General features: G+C 36.5%; 1 protein-coding gene across 2 annotated transcripts in view; it reads right to left on the bottom strand.

Annotated features, from left to right (window-relative positions):
* PDE1A (phosphodiesterase 1A) overlaps positions 1-18460 on the bottom strand; it is a 302238-nt gene that overhangs the window by 75155 nt on the left and 208623 nt on the right. For both annotated transcript variants that reach the window (XM_006151626.3, XM_006151627.3), the window contains 4 exons: positions 16472-16588; positions 15267-15407; positions 9304-9404; positions 1045-1170 (listed from right to left, as the gene is read on the bottom strand). In XM_006151626.3, the coding sequence (XP_006151688.1) occupies positions 1045-1170; positions 9304-9404; positions 15267-15407; positions 16472-16588 (485 nt within the window). The remainder of the gene's footprint in view (positions 1-1044; positions 1171-9303; positions 9405-15266; positions 15408-16471; positions 16589-18460) is intronic.

Here is an 18460-nt window from a genome sequence, read left to right as displayed (position 1 = left end):
TATCCCTGCCCTCATCAAGTGAACACTAACTTCACCCCTTCAGGATACGCAAATATATTAGGATTCCTTTAATTAATTTTACATCTCTATAAAATTATATAAATATCATTCTTTACTGAGATTTATAAAAACTAATATCTGTACTTGAGATTTTCTTTTCTAGTAACGCAACCAGTAACCGCAAGACGGCTGCCGCCAAGTACTGGCTGATAATTAACTCTGCCTGCTGGAGCTGTTCTCTGGAACCACACTCCCAGAACAGAAGTTCCCAAAAGCTTGCTTACATCAATCTATTGTTGAATTGTATTGATGATTAATAGACCTGCCCTTAATCAAACCCTGAATAGAATCTTTGATCTCTATTGTTAAAGCTTTATGAGTTGATAATTAGAACACGTAGCCCCTCTCCCATTTACTTGCATGTATCCCATTTTCAATAAAAAGGCACGGTGATTCCTAGCAGTTGTCACTCCTCAGAGAGCGATCTCTGGGAGTGTCCGGCTGAGGATGTGCATGAAAAGGCACGAGGCCTTAGTCTTCCTTTCTTTCCAGCGCCGCCTCCGTCGAGTCAACCCACCCCTGCCGAGGCTGGTCCCTGGCAATCTGCCATTTTAGTGTGTAAAATATTTTGTCAAATAATTGAATGTTTTGTTTAAAGAAAGTTGAACTTTACATACAGCCAAATAATATATAAAGGAATGCCAAAATGCTGAATTTATGTGAGGCCATATATTGGTACAAACTGAGCAGAGCTCCTTTCTAGAAAGTATATCGTTGTATGTTTTAAATTCTTTGTTTTGTAGTGTGTGGACTTACACATGCATGTGGGTGTTGCATTTACTAGAAATAGTTCAGCTCCATCTCACAGAGCCTGGCTTCCGAACAAGTCTTCCAGGTACTAACCCTTCTCAGAACCATCTGGTCAACAGCAATTGACTTTGTACTATGGAGATGGCATTAACTTGCATCAGTTTCCTTTGCATTAAATCACGTAACTCATCTTTTTCCTGAAATTAAATTTCTTCTGTTTCTTCTGAAACTCACCTCCAGTCATCTTTGGGTAAATTCATCAAGATATTCATTTCCTCTTCTTGCATAAGCCGATAAGCTGCACTCACATGGTGATTCTCCAGGACAGAACGATCATTATACAAAATGGCAACATCTGACCTAAGAAGTAGAAACAAAATGCCTAGTACATTCCTTTAGACTTCACCGATCTACAATAAAGGATACGCAAGGTTCAGGCCATCTTACCAGTAAAAATCTTCTCACTGACCACTTAAAAGCATGGAACCACTTTGTTTTTACTGTACTATATTATAAACTCATTTTTAGAGTAGTTTTAGTTCATAGCAAATTGTATAAGATGCAAAGATTTCCCACACACCTACTGCTCTCACACAAGTATAAAAGTGTATAATAACTGACATCATTAGCATCCCTCAAAAGAGTGATATTTTTGTCAATAAACCTGCACGGCGCATGGTATCTGTAGCTTATATTAGGCTTGACTCTTGATGTTTTGCATGCTTTGGGTTTAGGCAAATGTGTAATGGCCTGTACCCACCATTGTAGTATCATATGCAGTAGCTTCACTGCCCTAAAATTCCTCTATGCTTTATCTATGTATTCCCACTCTCTCCCTAAATCCTGGTAACCACTGATCTTTGTATTCCCTCCATCGTTTTCCCTTTTCCAAAATGTCATATATTTAGAATCTTACAATAGGCTGTCTTTTCAGATTGATTGCTATCACTTAGTGATGCAGTTAAATTTCTTTTCATGGTTTTGATAGAGCAGTTCTCATTAGTAGTGAATAATGGTCCATTGTCTCGATTATGGACAGTTTATCTTGCTTACTGAAAGACATCTTGGTTGCTTCCAAGTTTGGAAAATTATGAATAAGTTGCTATAAATATCTGTGTGCAGGTTTTTATGTGGATCTAAGCTTTTTTTCTTTTCTTTTCTGGCTGGTATAGTGCACATGTGCTCGCCAGAAAGAAAGCAGGAGAGAGAGAGAAAAAGTGAGGAATCACCCCATAGGGAGAAAGGTCATGTTACAATTTCTTTTTCTCCATTCTCCCCTTGGGATTTCGGGCAAGCACACAGCAGATCCAGGACTATGATCTGTGCACTTGGCCATGTGGGATTCAGCCACGTTAACCACCGTACCATCTGGCTGGCCCTGGTGTGGATATATCATTTTGACTCTTAGTATATTAAAGAGTATCATTGATGGGTCATGTAGTAAGAGTGGTCTCAGTTTTGTAAGAAACTGCTAAGTTCTTCCAGCGTGGCTTTACTATTTTGCATTCCCACCAGTAACCAATGAGTATTCCTATTGTTCAATATCCTCCTTAGTCTGTTGTTCAATATCCTCCTTAGTATTTGGTGTGGCCATATTCTGGATTTGAGCTATTCTAATAAATGCGTTGTGATATCTTATCGTTTCAATTTACATTTCTCCAGTACATTGTTTCTACTTGCATTTCCCTGATGTTCCATCTAAGGTGTAGAATATCTGTTCATGTGCTTATTGACCATCTATGTATGTCCTTTGTTGAGGTATTTGATAAAATGTTTGGTCCATTTTTAAATTATTTTCATATCGTTCAGTTTTCAGCAATTTTTTGTTTGTTTTTTTGGTGTATTTTAGATAAGAATTCTTGATCAGATATAGCTTTGCAAATATTTCCCCCAGTCTGTGGCTTGACTTTCATTCTCTTGAAGTCCTGCTTATTAACTCTTTTTGTCGTAACACTTTTTGTGTTGTATTTAAATATTCATTGCCCTATCCAAAGTCATCTAGACCTTCTCTTATGTTATCTTATAAGAGTTATATAATTTTGTGTTTTATATTGAGATCTGTGATCAATTCTGAGTGAGGTCTGTGTGTTAGTACATTTTGTGTTGCTGCAACTGGGTAATTTATAATGAATGAAAACTTATTGGTTTATGGTTCTAGAGGCTGTGAAACCCAAGGTCAAGGGGCTGTCATCTGCTGAGGGCCTTCCTGCTGCTTTACAACACAATGAAAGGGCAGAAAAGGCATGACAGTAAACCTACTTGTGCAAGCCATTATATAATTGCATTAATACTTCTGTTAGGCTTTACTTCCTAACACTGTAACCCTATGGCTTAAGTGTCCAACACACATAGCAGTTTCTGGGGGACACATTCCAATCACAGTAGACTGTGCCGAGACTTAGTTTTACCCAGTCATTCTATGTCATTTGATGAAAAGATTACTTTTGTTTCATTTCATTGGAAATGGTGAAAATAATTTGTTTAGTTGTGATTTGAGATTTCTCCCCTTACAATGTGAGTAAATTTGAATTTTATAAATTCTTCATTTTAAATGAAAATGGAGTTAAGTCATTTTTAAAACAAAATTGCAAATACATGTTTTACTATCAAGTTTTGACAGATACTTTATTTTTTAAATGATGTCTACATCTAGAGAAGATTTGTATTTGTATGTATTTTTTTCTGTAATTTGATCATCAAATAAACTACTTCAAGTTACACTGATGAATCTGGTATTCTAGTGTAAAGTCTGAAGTATTACAGGCATTCTCAGATCTCTAAAGGAGTCTTTGTTTCTCCTTCCCCTACCTTTCTAGATTACCAGATCATTTTGCAAGTGTGAAATAAAAGCAGAACCACTATATTCATTTCTCAAAATGGTGAATCTTTTCATATAAATTGGTTCTTGGAGGCAGGCATCAAAATTAGCTAAAGAAAATTGAAGTTAAAACCTATAGCAACTTTTCTGCCACTTCCTCCAACACCCAGGCTTCTCTCAGTTTCCTTCCTCCTGGTAGGTATACGTGCTGTTAGTTGGGAAATTGCTTCATTCAAGACTTAACTATTTCAGGCTTTTCAGTGGGTACAGTCCTAGTTATAATCTAGCCCTTCCCCTGACACTGAATGCCTACTGAAGTGGAGACAAGGACAAAATGTAGCTATGTGAGATGATGGATACCTTAATCTAATACTTCACTACAGTAACTATCTTATTACCTATAGGTATCTCATAGCATTCTGTTGTATACCTTAAATATACATAATAGCATTTATTTCAATGAAAAGAAGAAGAGCTAAAGAAATCTGGCATCTACAAATCTGGCATCTACAACCTATTCAAGATCTGCATCTGATAGTCTGCCAGATAGACCTAGGTTTAGTAGTAATCCAACATAAAGGAAATGAATATGAATCACTTAATATTTCCTCTTTGCTCTGGGCACTATTACAGAGGTAGAATAAACTACATATGTAGCTAATAGCCCATGTCTCCAAAGTAGATTTCTTTTTCATAATCCCAGTTAAGCCTTAAAATTCTCTTAATGATAATCATACCTCAGTCCCAGAAAACTAAACAGGAAGAACCTTTGCAATACCCTTGTTTAAGAGGTATTTTAAGCTAGTCATGGTGGTGCTGTGATAGGACAACACTCTACATGCTGAGAACATATAAAAAGGTACGAGGCTTGCATCCCAAGGTCTCCCTATATGCCTCTGTGTGTGTGTGTACTCAATGATCTTGTCTGGTTGGGGCTGAGGTAGAGAGTAGCATGTAGACCCTGTTGGGGATACCTGTTGCTCTCTCTCTCACACACATGTGTTCTTGTTCTCTCTGTCTTATGAAGTGAAAAACATTGGGTCATTGGAAAGTCATGATGTATTTTTCTATGCCAAAATGTGTCTTGACTTTTCTGACAACCAGATAAATAAATTCGAGAAATAAGAGAGAATTAAATCCATCTTGTCCATGTAAAACACCAACTGTATTTCCAAAACTGTGTTGAGATCATGGGAAAAACTGATTTTCCACTAGCATCATTTGTACCATATAGCCCCAATTCTAGCAGTTTTGCCAGGGTTATTATGTGATATGGCTCCAAGTGGCACCATCGCTTCCTTTCATAAACAAGCAAATACATGTTCATGAACCAGATTTCACACTAGCAAAGGGACGTGGTTTTGCGTCATGAATCCAACAAAGATAATAAGAATACAGCATGGCCTTAATGTGTGAGATGGCCTTTCCTAGGAAAAGAACAAGACTCTAAGCAACATCCAGTATCCATGGTAACCTGTAGCTCAGCATTTGTTTTCACAGAAATTGAAATTATTTCAATTTATTTACACTTTCAAGGATTTCATGCATTATAATTCTGTATTGAACTCAAATCTAGTTTTTCTCTATGTTCTAAATTATTTTCCAGTCATTTGCATTATATAATAAATGGGTCTCCACATTAGAAAAGCATGCTAAATCCAGTAACAAATGAAATACACAAAGAATTATCTATAAATCAGTCAGACACTACCTCATTTCTCTCCTTGTATGAAATATGAAGGCAATAGTGAGAGTTTAAAAGCCTGTGATACTGTGGCAAGTTAGTCATTAAAACATTTTTGTATGTGGAATTTTAAAGTGCATGCAGAATCATTCTGATCATGTTAGGCAATTTATAAGAAAATAAGTAAAATACAAGACTCCCCCCCCCCTTTTATACTGAGTTTCTTTTATTCTTTTTTTCAAAAAAAGTTTATTCAGGGACCAGTAGATGGTGGGCCCACCATGGTTTGACTCGCAGATCTACTGGCTTGAAAATTATGCCAAGCACCTGTGTGTACACGCCCCAAATCCCAGGAGAATGGAGAAGGAGTTGCGGCATGGCCACCCCCTGGAAGGGGGTGATTTCTCATTTTACCTCTCTCTGTCTCTCTCCAGGGAACACATGTACCCTATGGCAAAAAACCTAAAGAAAAAAAAAAAAAAGGTTATTCATTGAGACAGAGAGATAAGATTACACAAGGAAGAGGAAGACTAGGAACAGAAGGAGAGGAAGAAGTGCTTTCTCTTTTTCCCTCTCACTGTCTCCCACTGTTTCTCTCTGATTCTGTAAATCAAACAAATAATAACTCCTTGTACCTGGAAAATCAGTTGTTAAGATAGTCATATTAAAAATCACATGAACCGGGAACCAGCAGTTAGCATAATGGCTATGTCGCTGGACTCCCACGTAGTCTACTGCAGTTCGCATCCCAGACCCGGTGGCTAAAAATTCATGCCGGGCGTGTATGCGTGTGTGCCCAAGATCCCGAGAGGAGAATGGAGGAGAAGGGATTGTGGCATGACCATCCCCTCTGGGGGGTGATTTCTCGCTTTCTGTCTCTATGTCTCTGTCTGTCTGGCGAGCGCACACGCCCTATCGTGAAAATCTCCCCCCCCAAAAAAAAATCACATGAACCAATCACAGAAAAACCTGCACATTTATGCTTACAGCAGCTTTTTTTGTTAAGTGCCAAAATTTGGACACAACCAAGGTTTCCATTAATAGATGACAGATAAACCATAGTACATTCATACAATGGAACATTATTTCAGTGATGAAATAAGCTATCAAAAAGGCATGGAAAAATCTTTAATGCATGGTGCTAAGGTATAGAAACCTATGTGAAAATGTCATCCATGTACTGTATGATGTCAACTACATGACATTTTGGGGAAGGCAAAACTTAGGAGACATTGCAAGATCAGTGGTTACCAGGAAAAAAGGGCAAGGGAAGGGAGTAAGAAGCACAGGGGACTTTTAGGGCAGAGAAGCTATTGTACATGATACCACAGTAGTAAGCACAATTCCATACATCTGTCAAAACCCATAGAACCTGAAACACAAAGCGTGAACCCTAATGTAAGCTACGGACGTTAGCTGATAACTATGTACTAATATTGGCTCATCAGTTACAACAAACATACCAAAGCAATGAAAGATGTTAATAACAGGATATTGTAACGTGACAGGAGAAAGCAGATGGGAACTCTGTTCTTCCTGTTCAATTTTTTTTATAAACTTAAAACTACTATAAAATAATATGATGAATTATAAAACAATACAAATTAGCAAACAAAAAATAACCAGGTTTAGTTTCCCTTCAGCAGGGTTCTATGATGGTTTCAGAGACACATCAGTCTCTGAAGTGATGTCACCTTGTCAAGCATACCTGACCAGTGACAGATTTAACGAAATGTCAGGATCTCACACATGAGTGTGTAAAGTAAGCCGGATCCTGATGGTGCCTAGACCAAATTCTGTCTCTCAGGCTCTGAGACTGCTGCTTAACTAAGAAGAGCTTCCTGTTATGGACTACACTGCCCCTGCACCACCACCATCACATTCATTTGTTGAAGTCTTACTGTGACTGTATTTGGAGACAGGGCCTTTCAGGATGTAATTATATCAAGCAATAAGGGTAGGGCTTAAATCCATATGCTTGGTGTCCTTAAAATAATAACAAACACGGAGACCAGCAGTTGGCATCATGGCTGTGTCGCTGGGCTTCCATGTAGTCAACCACAGTTCAAGTCCCGGACCTGGTGGCTTTAACTCATGCCAGGCATATGTGTATGCGTGCCCAAGATCCCCAGAGAATAGAGGAGAAGGGATTGCGGCATGACCATCCCCTCTAGGGGGTGATTTCTCGTTTTCTATCTCTCTGTTTCTCTCTATCTTTCTGGCAAGCACACACACCCTATAGCAAAAACCTTTCAAAAAATAAAAACTAAAAATTAAAAAATTAAATAAAATTTAAAAAAGAACAGACACCAAGGGTTTATGCACTAATAAAAGACCACAGCAAGTGCGTGACTGTCTGCACGTCACAGAGAAAGGCCTTGGAAGAGACTCATCTGCTGGTACCTTGATCTTGGACTCCTAGCCTCCAGACTGTGGGAAATTAATCTGAGTTGTTAAAGTCATTCCGTTTGCAGTATTTTGTTATGGTAGCCCCAACAAATGAACAGAGTTCCACTCTGGTATTTTGATTCAAACAATGGTCATTATTGCTATTATTTTTTTTTAAATCTCACCTTTCCATTGTTGTAAGTTTAATACTTCAAGCTGGGCTAAAAATGAGATTCTTTTGACTTTTTGTAATTATTTTCAGGAGTGAAATTAAAAAAAAAAAAATGCCAAAGGGTGCATGAGCTTGCAAGAGAGAGAGAGAACGAAAGGAAGCCCACAGACACACACCCACTGTGTTTGTCAAGTCTCCAGGTCCAGGACTCTGTGTAGTCAGTCATGTGGATTCCAGATGTTCTAACCCACGGGGATATGAGTTGGCCCAGATGTGTGATTATATTACTTTCAATGACATAATATCCACAAACCAGTACCTTAAAGATGCTGTAAGATTGATCTAAGTTAATAGATGCCTGGAGCTTGTGTGGATAGTTCACAGTAAAAGTTGGGGGGGGGGAGAAATTGTCTTACATATTTTATGTTCTTTAAACTGGTTAATATGTCATAAAGTACACACAATAATTTTGAAAAATAATAGCTGATTTAAACATTTGAAGCTTAAAGAATTTAACTAAAAACCCATGAAACCTATTCTTATCAGAATATTTTTTGTTTTTTAAAAACCTTCTTAAAGTTAAGCGTCACAGAGAAAGGCCTTGGAAGAGACTCATCTGCTGGTACCTTGATCTTGGACTCCTAGCCTCCAGACTGTGGGAAATTAATCTGAGTTGTTAAAGTCATTCCGTTTGCAGTATTTTGTTATGGTAGCCCCAACAAATGAACAGAGTTCCACTCTGGTATTTTGATTCAAACAATGGTCATTATTGCTATTATTTTTTTTTAAATCTCACCTTTCCATTGTTGTAAGTTTAATACTTCAAGCTGGGCTAAAAATGAGATTCTTTTGACTTTTTGTAATTATTTTCAGGAGTGAAATTAAAAAAAAAAAAATGCCAAAGGGTGCATGAGCTTGCAAGAGAGAGAGAGAACGAAAGGAAGCCCACAGACACACACCCACTGTGTTTGTCAAGTCTCCAGGTCCAGGACTCTGTGTAGTCAGTCATGTGGATTCCAGATGTTCTAACCCACGGGGATATGAGTTGGCCCAGATGTGTGATTATATTACTTTCAATGACATAATATCCACAAACCAGTACCTTAAAGATGCTGTAAGATTGATCTAAGTTAATAGATGCCTGGAGCTTGTGTGGATAGTTCACAGTAAAAGTTGGGGGGGGGGAGAAATTGTCTTACATATTTTATGTTCTTTAAACTGGTTAATATGTCATAAAGTACACACAATAATTTTGAAAAATAATAGCTGATTTAAACATTTGAAGCTTAAAGAATTTAACTAAAAACCCATGAAACCTATTCTTATCAGAATATTTTTTGTTTTTTAAAAACCTTCTTAAAGTTAAGTAGAATGCAGAAAACATAAATTTCAAAATTTTAGTTATAAATGCTAATGCTTTATCACACTTACCTTGTCTGGATATGGAAGTTGTTTGTAGTGCCCGTATGCTCATAATCATGAATGGCAGCAGCAAAGACCATTGCTAAAATTTCCAGTTCAGTAAGCCAGTGCTAGTAAATTAAACAGAGATCCCATCATATTTAAAGGCAAAGGCCATCTTTTCTTTCTACGAAAAGGATTTTTGGTGTCCCTGGTATCCCATAAGAAGTTATTTTTGTTTCTTTCTTTTTTTAGAATTATTTTAATTAACTTTATTTATTATAGTTATTTTAATATTTCCAGAGAGAGAGAGAGAGAGAAAGTGAGAAAGCAAGCCTCTCGGTCCAGGACTCAAATGGTCGGCCAGGTGGGAGTCCAGCCCCCTTAACCATCACGCCACCTGCTGGTCCCTATTCTTGTTTCTTTTAAATAAATAATTTTTATTTCTATTTTAGCACCATTAGTTGTGCATGATAAGTACTCGATGAAGTCAATGATTGTTCATGACTTATATGCTCAAAATGAAAAATATAATTACCGTTGCTATTTGGAAAAGGGGTACTTTTCTATGATGTAAAAAAGTAAATCTGGATTGAATGTTGAACTCACCACCTAACCTGATTGGATATTTGAATTCACAGTATTATGGGATCAATAACAGTTTAGTCATTTTAAACCTAGTTTATATGTCATTAAATATCTTTTAGCACAAGTTTTTTAGGAAGATCTTACTATGAGAAAATATTCCACCTGAAAGCTGAAAATATTCACTTTGCTCACTAGAAAACCTGAAGTTCAGTTTTTACAGACTTAAAAGAGCTCCTAAGAATTTATAGTTTCTATTCATAACACATATGTCTGTATAGTTAAACTCAACAATGATAAAGGAAAGAATAAATGCTTTTGCATAAAACCCAGAACCATCTGCTTCATATATACTGATATATCTGTTACCAAATGGAAGTTTTAACTAAATTTCTCTACTATTATAAGTGTATTTAGAAATAATTCAATAGTTTATTATCACTCGCATTTTGCATAATAGTTTTACTGTACTATCCAATATGTTAAATAGCATGTGATAATTTAAATTAAAGACAAATAAGTTGAGTCAACAATAGTACAATTTGGGTTGGAAAATTAAGTGAAAAGATATGGAAAAGAGGTTGGAGAATTCATGAACTGTCTTGATTAGAGTTGATCAATTTGGAATTTGCATAAGGGCAAGAGGGAATCATTGCAGATCCATGAGTCAAAAACAAAGGAGGTGACAACTACTGAAGCTGTCAAAGGTGTGGTTTAATTAATCTTTACTCCCTTCACCAAACCTATTATGATATTTGGCACATAAGAAGAACTTAATAGTGAATTGGATTTCACTTGCTTTTCATTGGAAGAAGATAGTATGGAGTAGTGAAAAGAGTGTGAAATCAGACTCTCCTGATTTTAAATCTCTGTTGATGCTTAAGAAAATAAGTTATTTAGCCTTTCAGTTCCTATTTAGCCTTCTTTACAGTTCCTAGGGGAATGGGTTAGTGGTCATTCCCCTGTGGGATTGTAAAAGAAGTTTACTGTGCTTGTCATGAGTTTTGTAATACAGTAAAACACAAAATAAATGACATTTTATTGAATTTAGTACTTTAAATATGTTCTTTAAGGCATTAAATCCGGAAAATAGCTAACATATCTTTAATGATTACAATTCAAGTATAAGTGCCTCACAGTTGGATGGCTGAAGTAGCAATGATTTTCAGAGCCAAAAGGAGTTAATATAACTAACTGTTCTATGTTTATAGACACATTTAATTTTGAATCATTAAACGGAAGAAAGTGACCTTTTAAATGTCCTATATTACAGACTATACAGGGACAGATCTTCCAATATCCCCAGTGAGACTGTGGAATTAAACACCATGAAATGAATAGCAATTGAAGTTAAACCAGTCTTTGTGCCTTCAGAAAAACCCTTGTTTTATTAAAGAAAATTGTTTCTTCAAACAACAAAATGAAACTACCTATTTTCTTGAAGTATTTCTTATTGATTATAGTTATGGATTTACAGATTTAACTGTGGATCTTTTTTCAAAAACTCAACATTGAATATATACTATTATTATAATAAAGAATAAGAAGTTACAGTGGTTAAAAAGTTCAATTAGAAAACCAGAGGTGGAATTTAATTATAGATTATATCACAAGTATTTAAAACCACGATATTCCTGTCAACTTGATAATAAATGTATTTCCTGTTTTTATTTCAATTAATCTGTCTTCCATAAATAGTACTTCCTCTCAAATCCCTCATTTGTTGCTACACCATGCCTTATGATTGAGTTTACACTGTCAGATAGTTGGAGAAGAGAGAAACACTAAGCTTTCCTGCTTAGCTGAAAAACACACCTACTTCGTATTAGTGAAAGTCGAATTTTGGACTGAGTTTTAGCAGCATAGCTGCTGATTCATTTAACCTGAAGTTATGGAATTGGAGTCTCTCTCTACCCATTTGAATAGGCTGAAGTACCTTGTCATAACTCACAAGTACAGAAAGCTGGTATATTATAACAATAAATTAATTGCATTAGCCTATGCATTAATAATTGTTATATTTCAGGCACTAGGTTAGATGCTTTACAAATATCATTTACTGATTCCTCATATCATCCTAGAAGGTGGTCAGTATTATTAACCACATTTTAGTGATGAGGACACTATGATAAAGAAGGAATAAGTGAGGAACTGGCAAATCATGGTTTTAAACCCGTGTCTGACTGCCTCCTGGGACCACACTCGCTCTCCCCTCTTCCAAACAGTTTCTATGGGAAGCAATTTGCAAGAACGGAATTTCCACACTGTTTGTAGAATAGAGACATATTGTCAAATTGTTTTGAAGAGTAATCAGAGTAGAATGGAGGCATTCCAAAATTTGGGAGACTGTTCCTGGGTGTAGTCACAGGACTGCATGTTCCAAAAGGAAAAGGGTTCAAGTCATCTCTCTGTCTTTTACTCTTAGTATTAGAGAAAACAGTGTCAGGAGTCCTAGAATTTAAGTGTCCTCTGGCCCAGATCCTTGGATGATTACATATTCAAATAGACACTTAGAAATAGCTTGGAGGCACTCTGTAAAGCTTGCGCTCTTTAGCCAACGGACTGAGTTGGCTAACATCACTGTCACCATGGCACAGGGCTACAAGTGACAAAAGAAGACGGAGACAAGTTGGTATAGTAGCATCAAGTCTCCTTAGACTGTCTACTCCCAGGCTTGAGGGCATCCCTTGTGACATTAACAAATGACAGGACAATAGCTTCATTGCAATCCTTTTCAGGCGATGATCCTCAGAATATTTTGCAGGTGACAAGATGCATTAGACACTTGACAGTGCTGGGCTGCTATGGAGTGCTCTGTAAATGTCACACTGATAGGGCCATCCTGAAATAGCAGGGTATCAACTAAAACTAAAGGAAGCAATTTAGTTTTCCCATGTCAAAACGGAGGGGTGAAGAGTTTTAGCTAAATGAATATTTCTGTAGTACTTTTTAATGTAAAAAAGCCAACACAGCCACCTGTCGGAAAATTAATGCTCACCTACTACCGCTTTTTCATCTAGAAACACGCTTGCTATAATTACTTTCCAAAAACTGTCAAGCTGGCAGTGTAACCCAGTTTTGACAAAATAGCCAAAACATTCATAAATTCGTTCTGCCTTTTATTTCACCATCTATTATAAATGTGCTCATTATTTTCTTTAGTTTAAAGGTACTTTCCTGATTCTGGACGTTATGAAAGGGATACCACCAGGCTATTTTTATAATGGCCAAACTAATGAGTAAAAAGCCTACTGGCACATTTTTGCTAGAAGATGAATAAAACCAGAAACAAGTTTCCAAGCCAAACTAAAGTAGAGGGAAGTTACATTCATATTTAGTAAGTCATGGGTTTCCCAGAAAGGGATTATGTGATCTTTACTAATGACATTTACTTTCTAAAAGTCACGTGAGGCTGGGCCAGATTTCCCGGTCTTCCAGAGAAGTTGCAATGGCTTATGACCTGTAACAAGTCTTCTCTTACGTCTGAGAGTAAAGTCACATTATGGACTTGAGGTTTCTTTAAATTCCACTAATATGACACCACCATTTCTTCAACGTTCTCTTCAGACTAGAAGTTCTGAAGCCGAAATATAAATCAGTCATATAGCTCCCTTTACATTTGTGCAAAAAAAAAAAAGAAAGAAAGAAAGAAAGAAAGAAACCCCAGAAAAAAAAAAAGCAGAACAAACAAACATACTTAAACAAAAACATATGAAAAGGCATTTATTTTCTTATTGAGCCATATAATTGCATTAGATATATCATTATTCTGAAGCAGGCATTGCTTTTCCATTCCATTTTGTTCTAAAGAAATCTAATCAGTTTCCATTGCAGACTGACACTTAAATATTTCATATTTGGGCTGATTTTTTCAAAGCCACAGAATTTGAGGAAGAGAAAAATACCAAATACTTGAAATAAAAATCACTTTACTGTCAGATTCAGAACAAAGGTCTTAGAAAGGAAAAAGCAACCAACTCTACCCAGGAAGATGTTAAAGGAAGGTGTAACAGCATTTACAGCTGTCAGGAGGCATGTTGTTTTCTCACTAATACTCCATGCATTCCAAACCAGGTAAAAGTAAAGAGTCAAGAAACAGCTACGACAGTGAAGCCTTCCTAAACAAAAAGAGCTTAGAAAGAATTTCTAGTATGTGTTTTTGGGTATGTGCATGTGCATTTATACATGCATACACACATGTATTCATGCTAGAAACATATTAAGAAGGTCAGGCACATTATTTTATTATTTATTTTTTTATTTTTATTTTTTGAGTTATTTTTTGCTATAGGATATGGATAGACAAAGAGTGAGAGAGAGACAGAAAGCAAGAAATCACACACTCACACCCAGGGTGGTGGTGGCCATGCCACAATCCTGTCTTCTCCATTCTTTTCTTGGGACCTTGAGCACATATGCACATGCACCTAGTGTGAGTTTTAATACACCAGTTCCCGGACTTGAACTGCAGTGATTATGTGGGAGTTCAGCTTTGTAACCAATACGCCATCTTCTGGTGCCAAGCATACTATTTTAAGTTTATTGGGACTAGCAGACTGGACTCCTATATAACTGACCGTGGTTTGAGTCCCAGATTCAGTGGCTCGAAAATCATGCCGGGCGTGTGTGCATGAGTGCCCACAATCCCAGGACAAGAATGGAAAAGGGATTGTGGAGTGGCCAAATCACTCCCCTGGGGTGTGATTTCTCACTTTCTCTCTTACTGCCTCTGTTTCTCTCTGGGGCAAGCAAATGCCGTAAGGCAAATAAATAAACAAAAAGCTCTAAAAAAAGAGGCTTGTAATATTTTAAAAATATATGTTTATATCTTTGTGTGAGTATTATTGGTAATCTCTACTTCCCTTCTTCAAATCTCAAATAACACTACTGAGAAGAGAGAGTACACTTCAACCAAGGACTAAGTCTAGCCATGACTGTGTTTAATCTGGCCCAATGAGCACATTTATGTTTGAAATGGGTGATGCCCATATGTACAACCTAACTGGGGAAAACACCAGGTAAAAAGATAGTAATATATCTACTCTGAACTTCTAAGTTGGACTATTGGATCAGTACAGGTTTTTGAGATTCTCTAATGATAGTACTTAACACCAAATCAGGTTATATTACTTTTAACTTAGTCATAGAATGTGTATTTTTATAAAGTTGTGGTAAGAGTCCAAAAATTCCTTACATTTCTAGCTGAGCTCCCAGCTAGTATCCACGACCCACTCCCAGCCACATGAGTACACTATCATGGATGTCCTGCTCAGCGATGCCCTTAGATGTCTTCAGCTGTAGCTACCAATTGGCTGAATTCTCACGGGAAACCCCAAGAAAGATCCTCCTAGAGAAATGGAATTTGATGTATCCAAACTAAGAAACTGCGATGATAAAGATTTTCTTACCATGATACCTGTGTGAAGCATTATGTAATGCACAGTTTGAGTGACATCAGCTGCATGGATCAGATTGTGATAGGGGTTTTTGTACTTGCTGTAACCAACTTGTAAAGCTTCCGCAAAGGCAATTAGGCAAGAAACAGGAATCTGCGGAAAGTAATAATTATGATTATATTTGGACCAAAAGAGTATCTCTAAATCAACATGTGCACAATGCTTGGCATGAGATTCATGAGTGCAGTAGTAGTTTCTTTAAGCTAAATATGGATTGCTCTGAAAAACCATTTCATTTACATGTTAGCTTCAAACTTGAGAGTTTTAACCCTCAAATATTTAACCAAGATAGAGGTGCACAATGTCTGGCATGAGATTCATGAGTGCAGCAGATGAAGGTAGTAGTTTCTTTAAGCTAAATATGGATTGCTCTGAAAAACCATTTCATTTACATGTTAGCTTCAAACTTGAGAGTTTTAACCCTCAAATATTTAACCAAGATAGAGGAAATAACAATCCTACCTAAACTATAGCCTTTACATTTTTATATCTTTCTAAGTAAGAAGACTGGTTCTTAAAATGGTAACATTTTCCAATTACAATTAATGAAGGACAGGACAGTAATATAAGGGGGTTAAAATAGAGTACCATCTAGTACTTCCTAGCTCTCAAAAACGTCCTGGTTCTATAGGAAATGATGAAAATTGAATAGCTGTAGACTGCTCAGAAGTCTGGATCAAACTACTCCTTAGGTGGCTCAGAATGAAGTGAACCAGACGCCCCTTTATGTCAGTTTAAGGAAACTGCCGATAGTCTAATATTGTGTTTAAGGAGCCTGCATATCAATCATATTTCCTTAAGGCACAGTTCCCAATCCCTGCATGCGTGTTTCATGTATAATTCAGGGCATGTTGATCTCTTGTTGGAGTGAGGCTGTGCTGGCTTCATGATCTCCAGGTGGATATACAGATGTGCCCGTGAATTGTAGAGAACTTTCCACCAGCTAGTGTACTTGTCCTCATACTTTCATGACCTATTAACTGTTGGCAAAGTTAGGATACATTTCTGCATAAAAAAATAGAGAAGTATGTTATAACTTTCCTGACAACCTAACAGAAACATTCTATACAAATGGAATGAACTCGATGTTCTGCATTTTCATACTTATTTAAACAGCCAATTCTAAGAACATTTCACTTTTATTTCCTGTTGCTGACCTTGAAACGGTTGATAAGATCATATCTGGTAAAAAGTTCATAAATCATAAACTTCAGACTTTGATCTCCACTTGCTTTATTTAGGGCAAATACATCGAAAGACCATTTATCAACATCCTGTAGAAAAAAGAATAAATACTTTAGGTGGCAATGCCTTATAGAATTGACCTTTTGCATCTGCAGATCTGAACATAGTGGGGAAATATTTCAAATAATATACATTTAAAAATTTCCAAATAGCGGAGTAACTGCTTACATAGCCTTATTTTGTATTAGGCATTATAAGTAATCTAGAGATGATTTAAAGTATACAGGAAGATACGCGTAGGTTACCTAAAAATACTTTGCCATTTTATGTAAAGGTCTTGAGTATCCATAGATTTTGGTATCTGTGTGGTTTCTAGAACCAGTTCCAACATGCATGCTGCGGGATGACAGTAGCTCCTTTTTTTTTTTTTTTTCTATGAAAAGTATTTGAAAGATCAGGCACTGCTGGTTCGGCAGTTCACATTTTAATTCGGCATATCAAACAGTATTTTAACCAGAGTCTAATATGACAAGGCCTCTCAGTATCCATGAGTCCACCAAAGTAAGGCCATAATATTGAATGTAGTACCATAATCACATAATCTTTCCCATAATCACAAGGTTATTGAACTGATGTAAAAGTTTTGATAACACTATGTGGCTGCCCTCAACTGTAATTGCTTTCCAATTTTTTTTTTCTCATAAATAATTTTCCCTGAGTGGGCTTCATTCTAAGATAAAATTGCTGGTTATGTAAGTCGTGTCAACTGAAGGATAAAGGAATAGAGCCCCAACGTAACCACCTGCTAGCAACATTGCCTGAAATTTCACCATAAGGATTACTAATTTGTCTAAAAGCTTTGATATTTTATGTTCTTTTTGAGAGATGCAAATATTGTAGAAAGGAAAGGTATACACCACCTTAATATTACTTGCTCTAAACTTAGCTGACACATTTATCCTTTCCTCCAGAGGCAGACAGTGGGAAAAAGAGTTTTTTTGTTGTTGTTTAGGGGATTTTTTTTTTTTTTTAGAAGGAGAAAATAGCAATTTTGGAATTTCACACAATTCTCTGGGGAATTAGGCAGGCTTATAGGGAAACAGGTGCATTAGGAAAGTACTTCCAAACAATGGAAGAGCAATGAGCAGGAATTTTTTTTGTTGTTTGTGGGATTTTTTTTTTTTTTTTTTAGAAGGAGAATAGCAATTTTGGAATTTCACACAATTCTCTGGGGAATTAGGCAGGCTTATAGGGAAACAGGTGCATTAGGAAAGTACTTCCAAACAATGGAAGAGCAATGAGCAGGAATATTAAACCATCAGGATATCTCATGATTTCGCTTAAAAAAACTTAAGGAAGCACAGTTGTTATTTCTAAAGATGATCAGAAACTCTTAGCAAAGAAGGCCTAATGTTTACATACACACACAATAGGTGTTGTATCCAACAGTAAATGAGCCATCTTCCATTTTGGGGTAGGTACTTTTTAAAATTTTATTCATTTTACACATTTTTTACAGAAGCCAATTCTATGTGCTGTGACATGCTAAAACTGACCTACAAATATGATTTAAAAGTATTCTAGCTGTCTCTTTTAAAATTATTTTCTTTGAAAAACACTAGTAATTGCTTCAAATGGTATAGTCAATTCACTTGGAAACAAATGGCAATCAAAGAGGTTTTGGTTTGTGTGCTATTGTTACATTCCTTGCCCTGGGTCCTAATTTGATCCCAAAACACTTGCTATAGTTCCTTGTAAATTAAAAATCTCTAGAAGTTCTGCTAGGAGGCATTTTATCATGGGTAAAGCTCAAAGAAGGCCAACAAATCTTTTATCAACTTCCAAAGCTAACAGCACAGTTAGTTCAGATGCTTATAAGGCTGCTGTTTACAGTTCCAACCAGGGGTTTCCCACTGAGCAAAAGGTTAGCTCTTGTTTCTTGGGGATTTTTATAAACAATG

This window comes from Tupaia chinensis, unplaced genomic scaffold (assembly GCF_000334495.1).
Source record: "Tupaia chinensis unplaced genomic scaffold, TupChi_1.0 Scaffold000322_1, whole genome shotgun sequence".
NCBI classification, from domain to species: Eukaryota; Metazoa; Chordata; class Mammalia; order Scandentia; family Tupaiidae; genus Tupaia; species Tupaia belangeri.
This window is presented reverse-complemented; position numbering and strand designations above follow the sequence as displayed.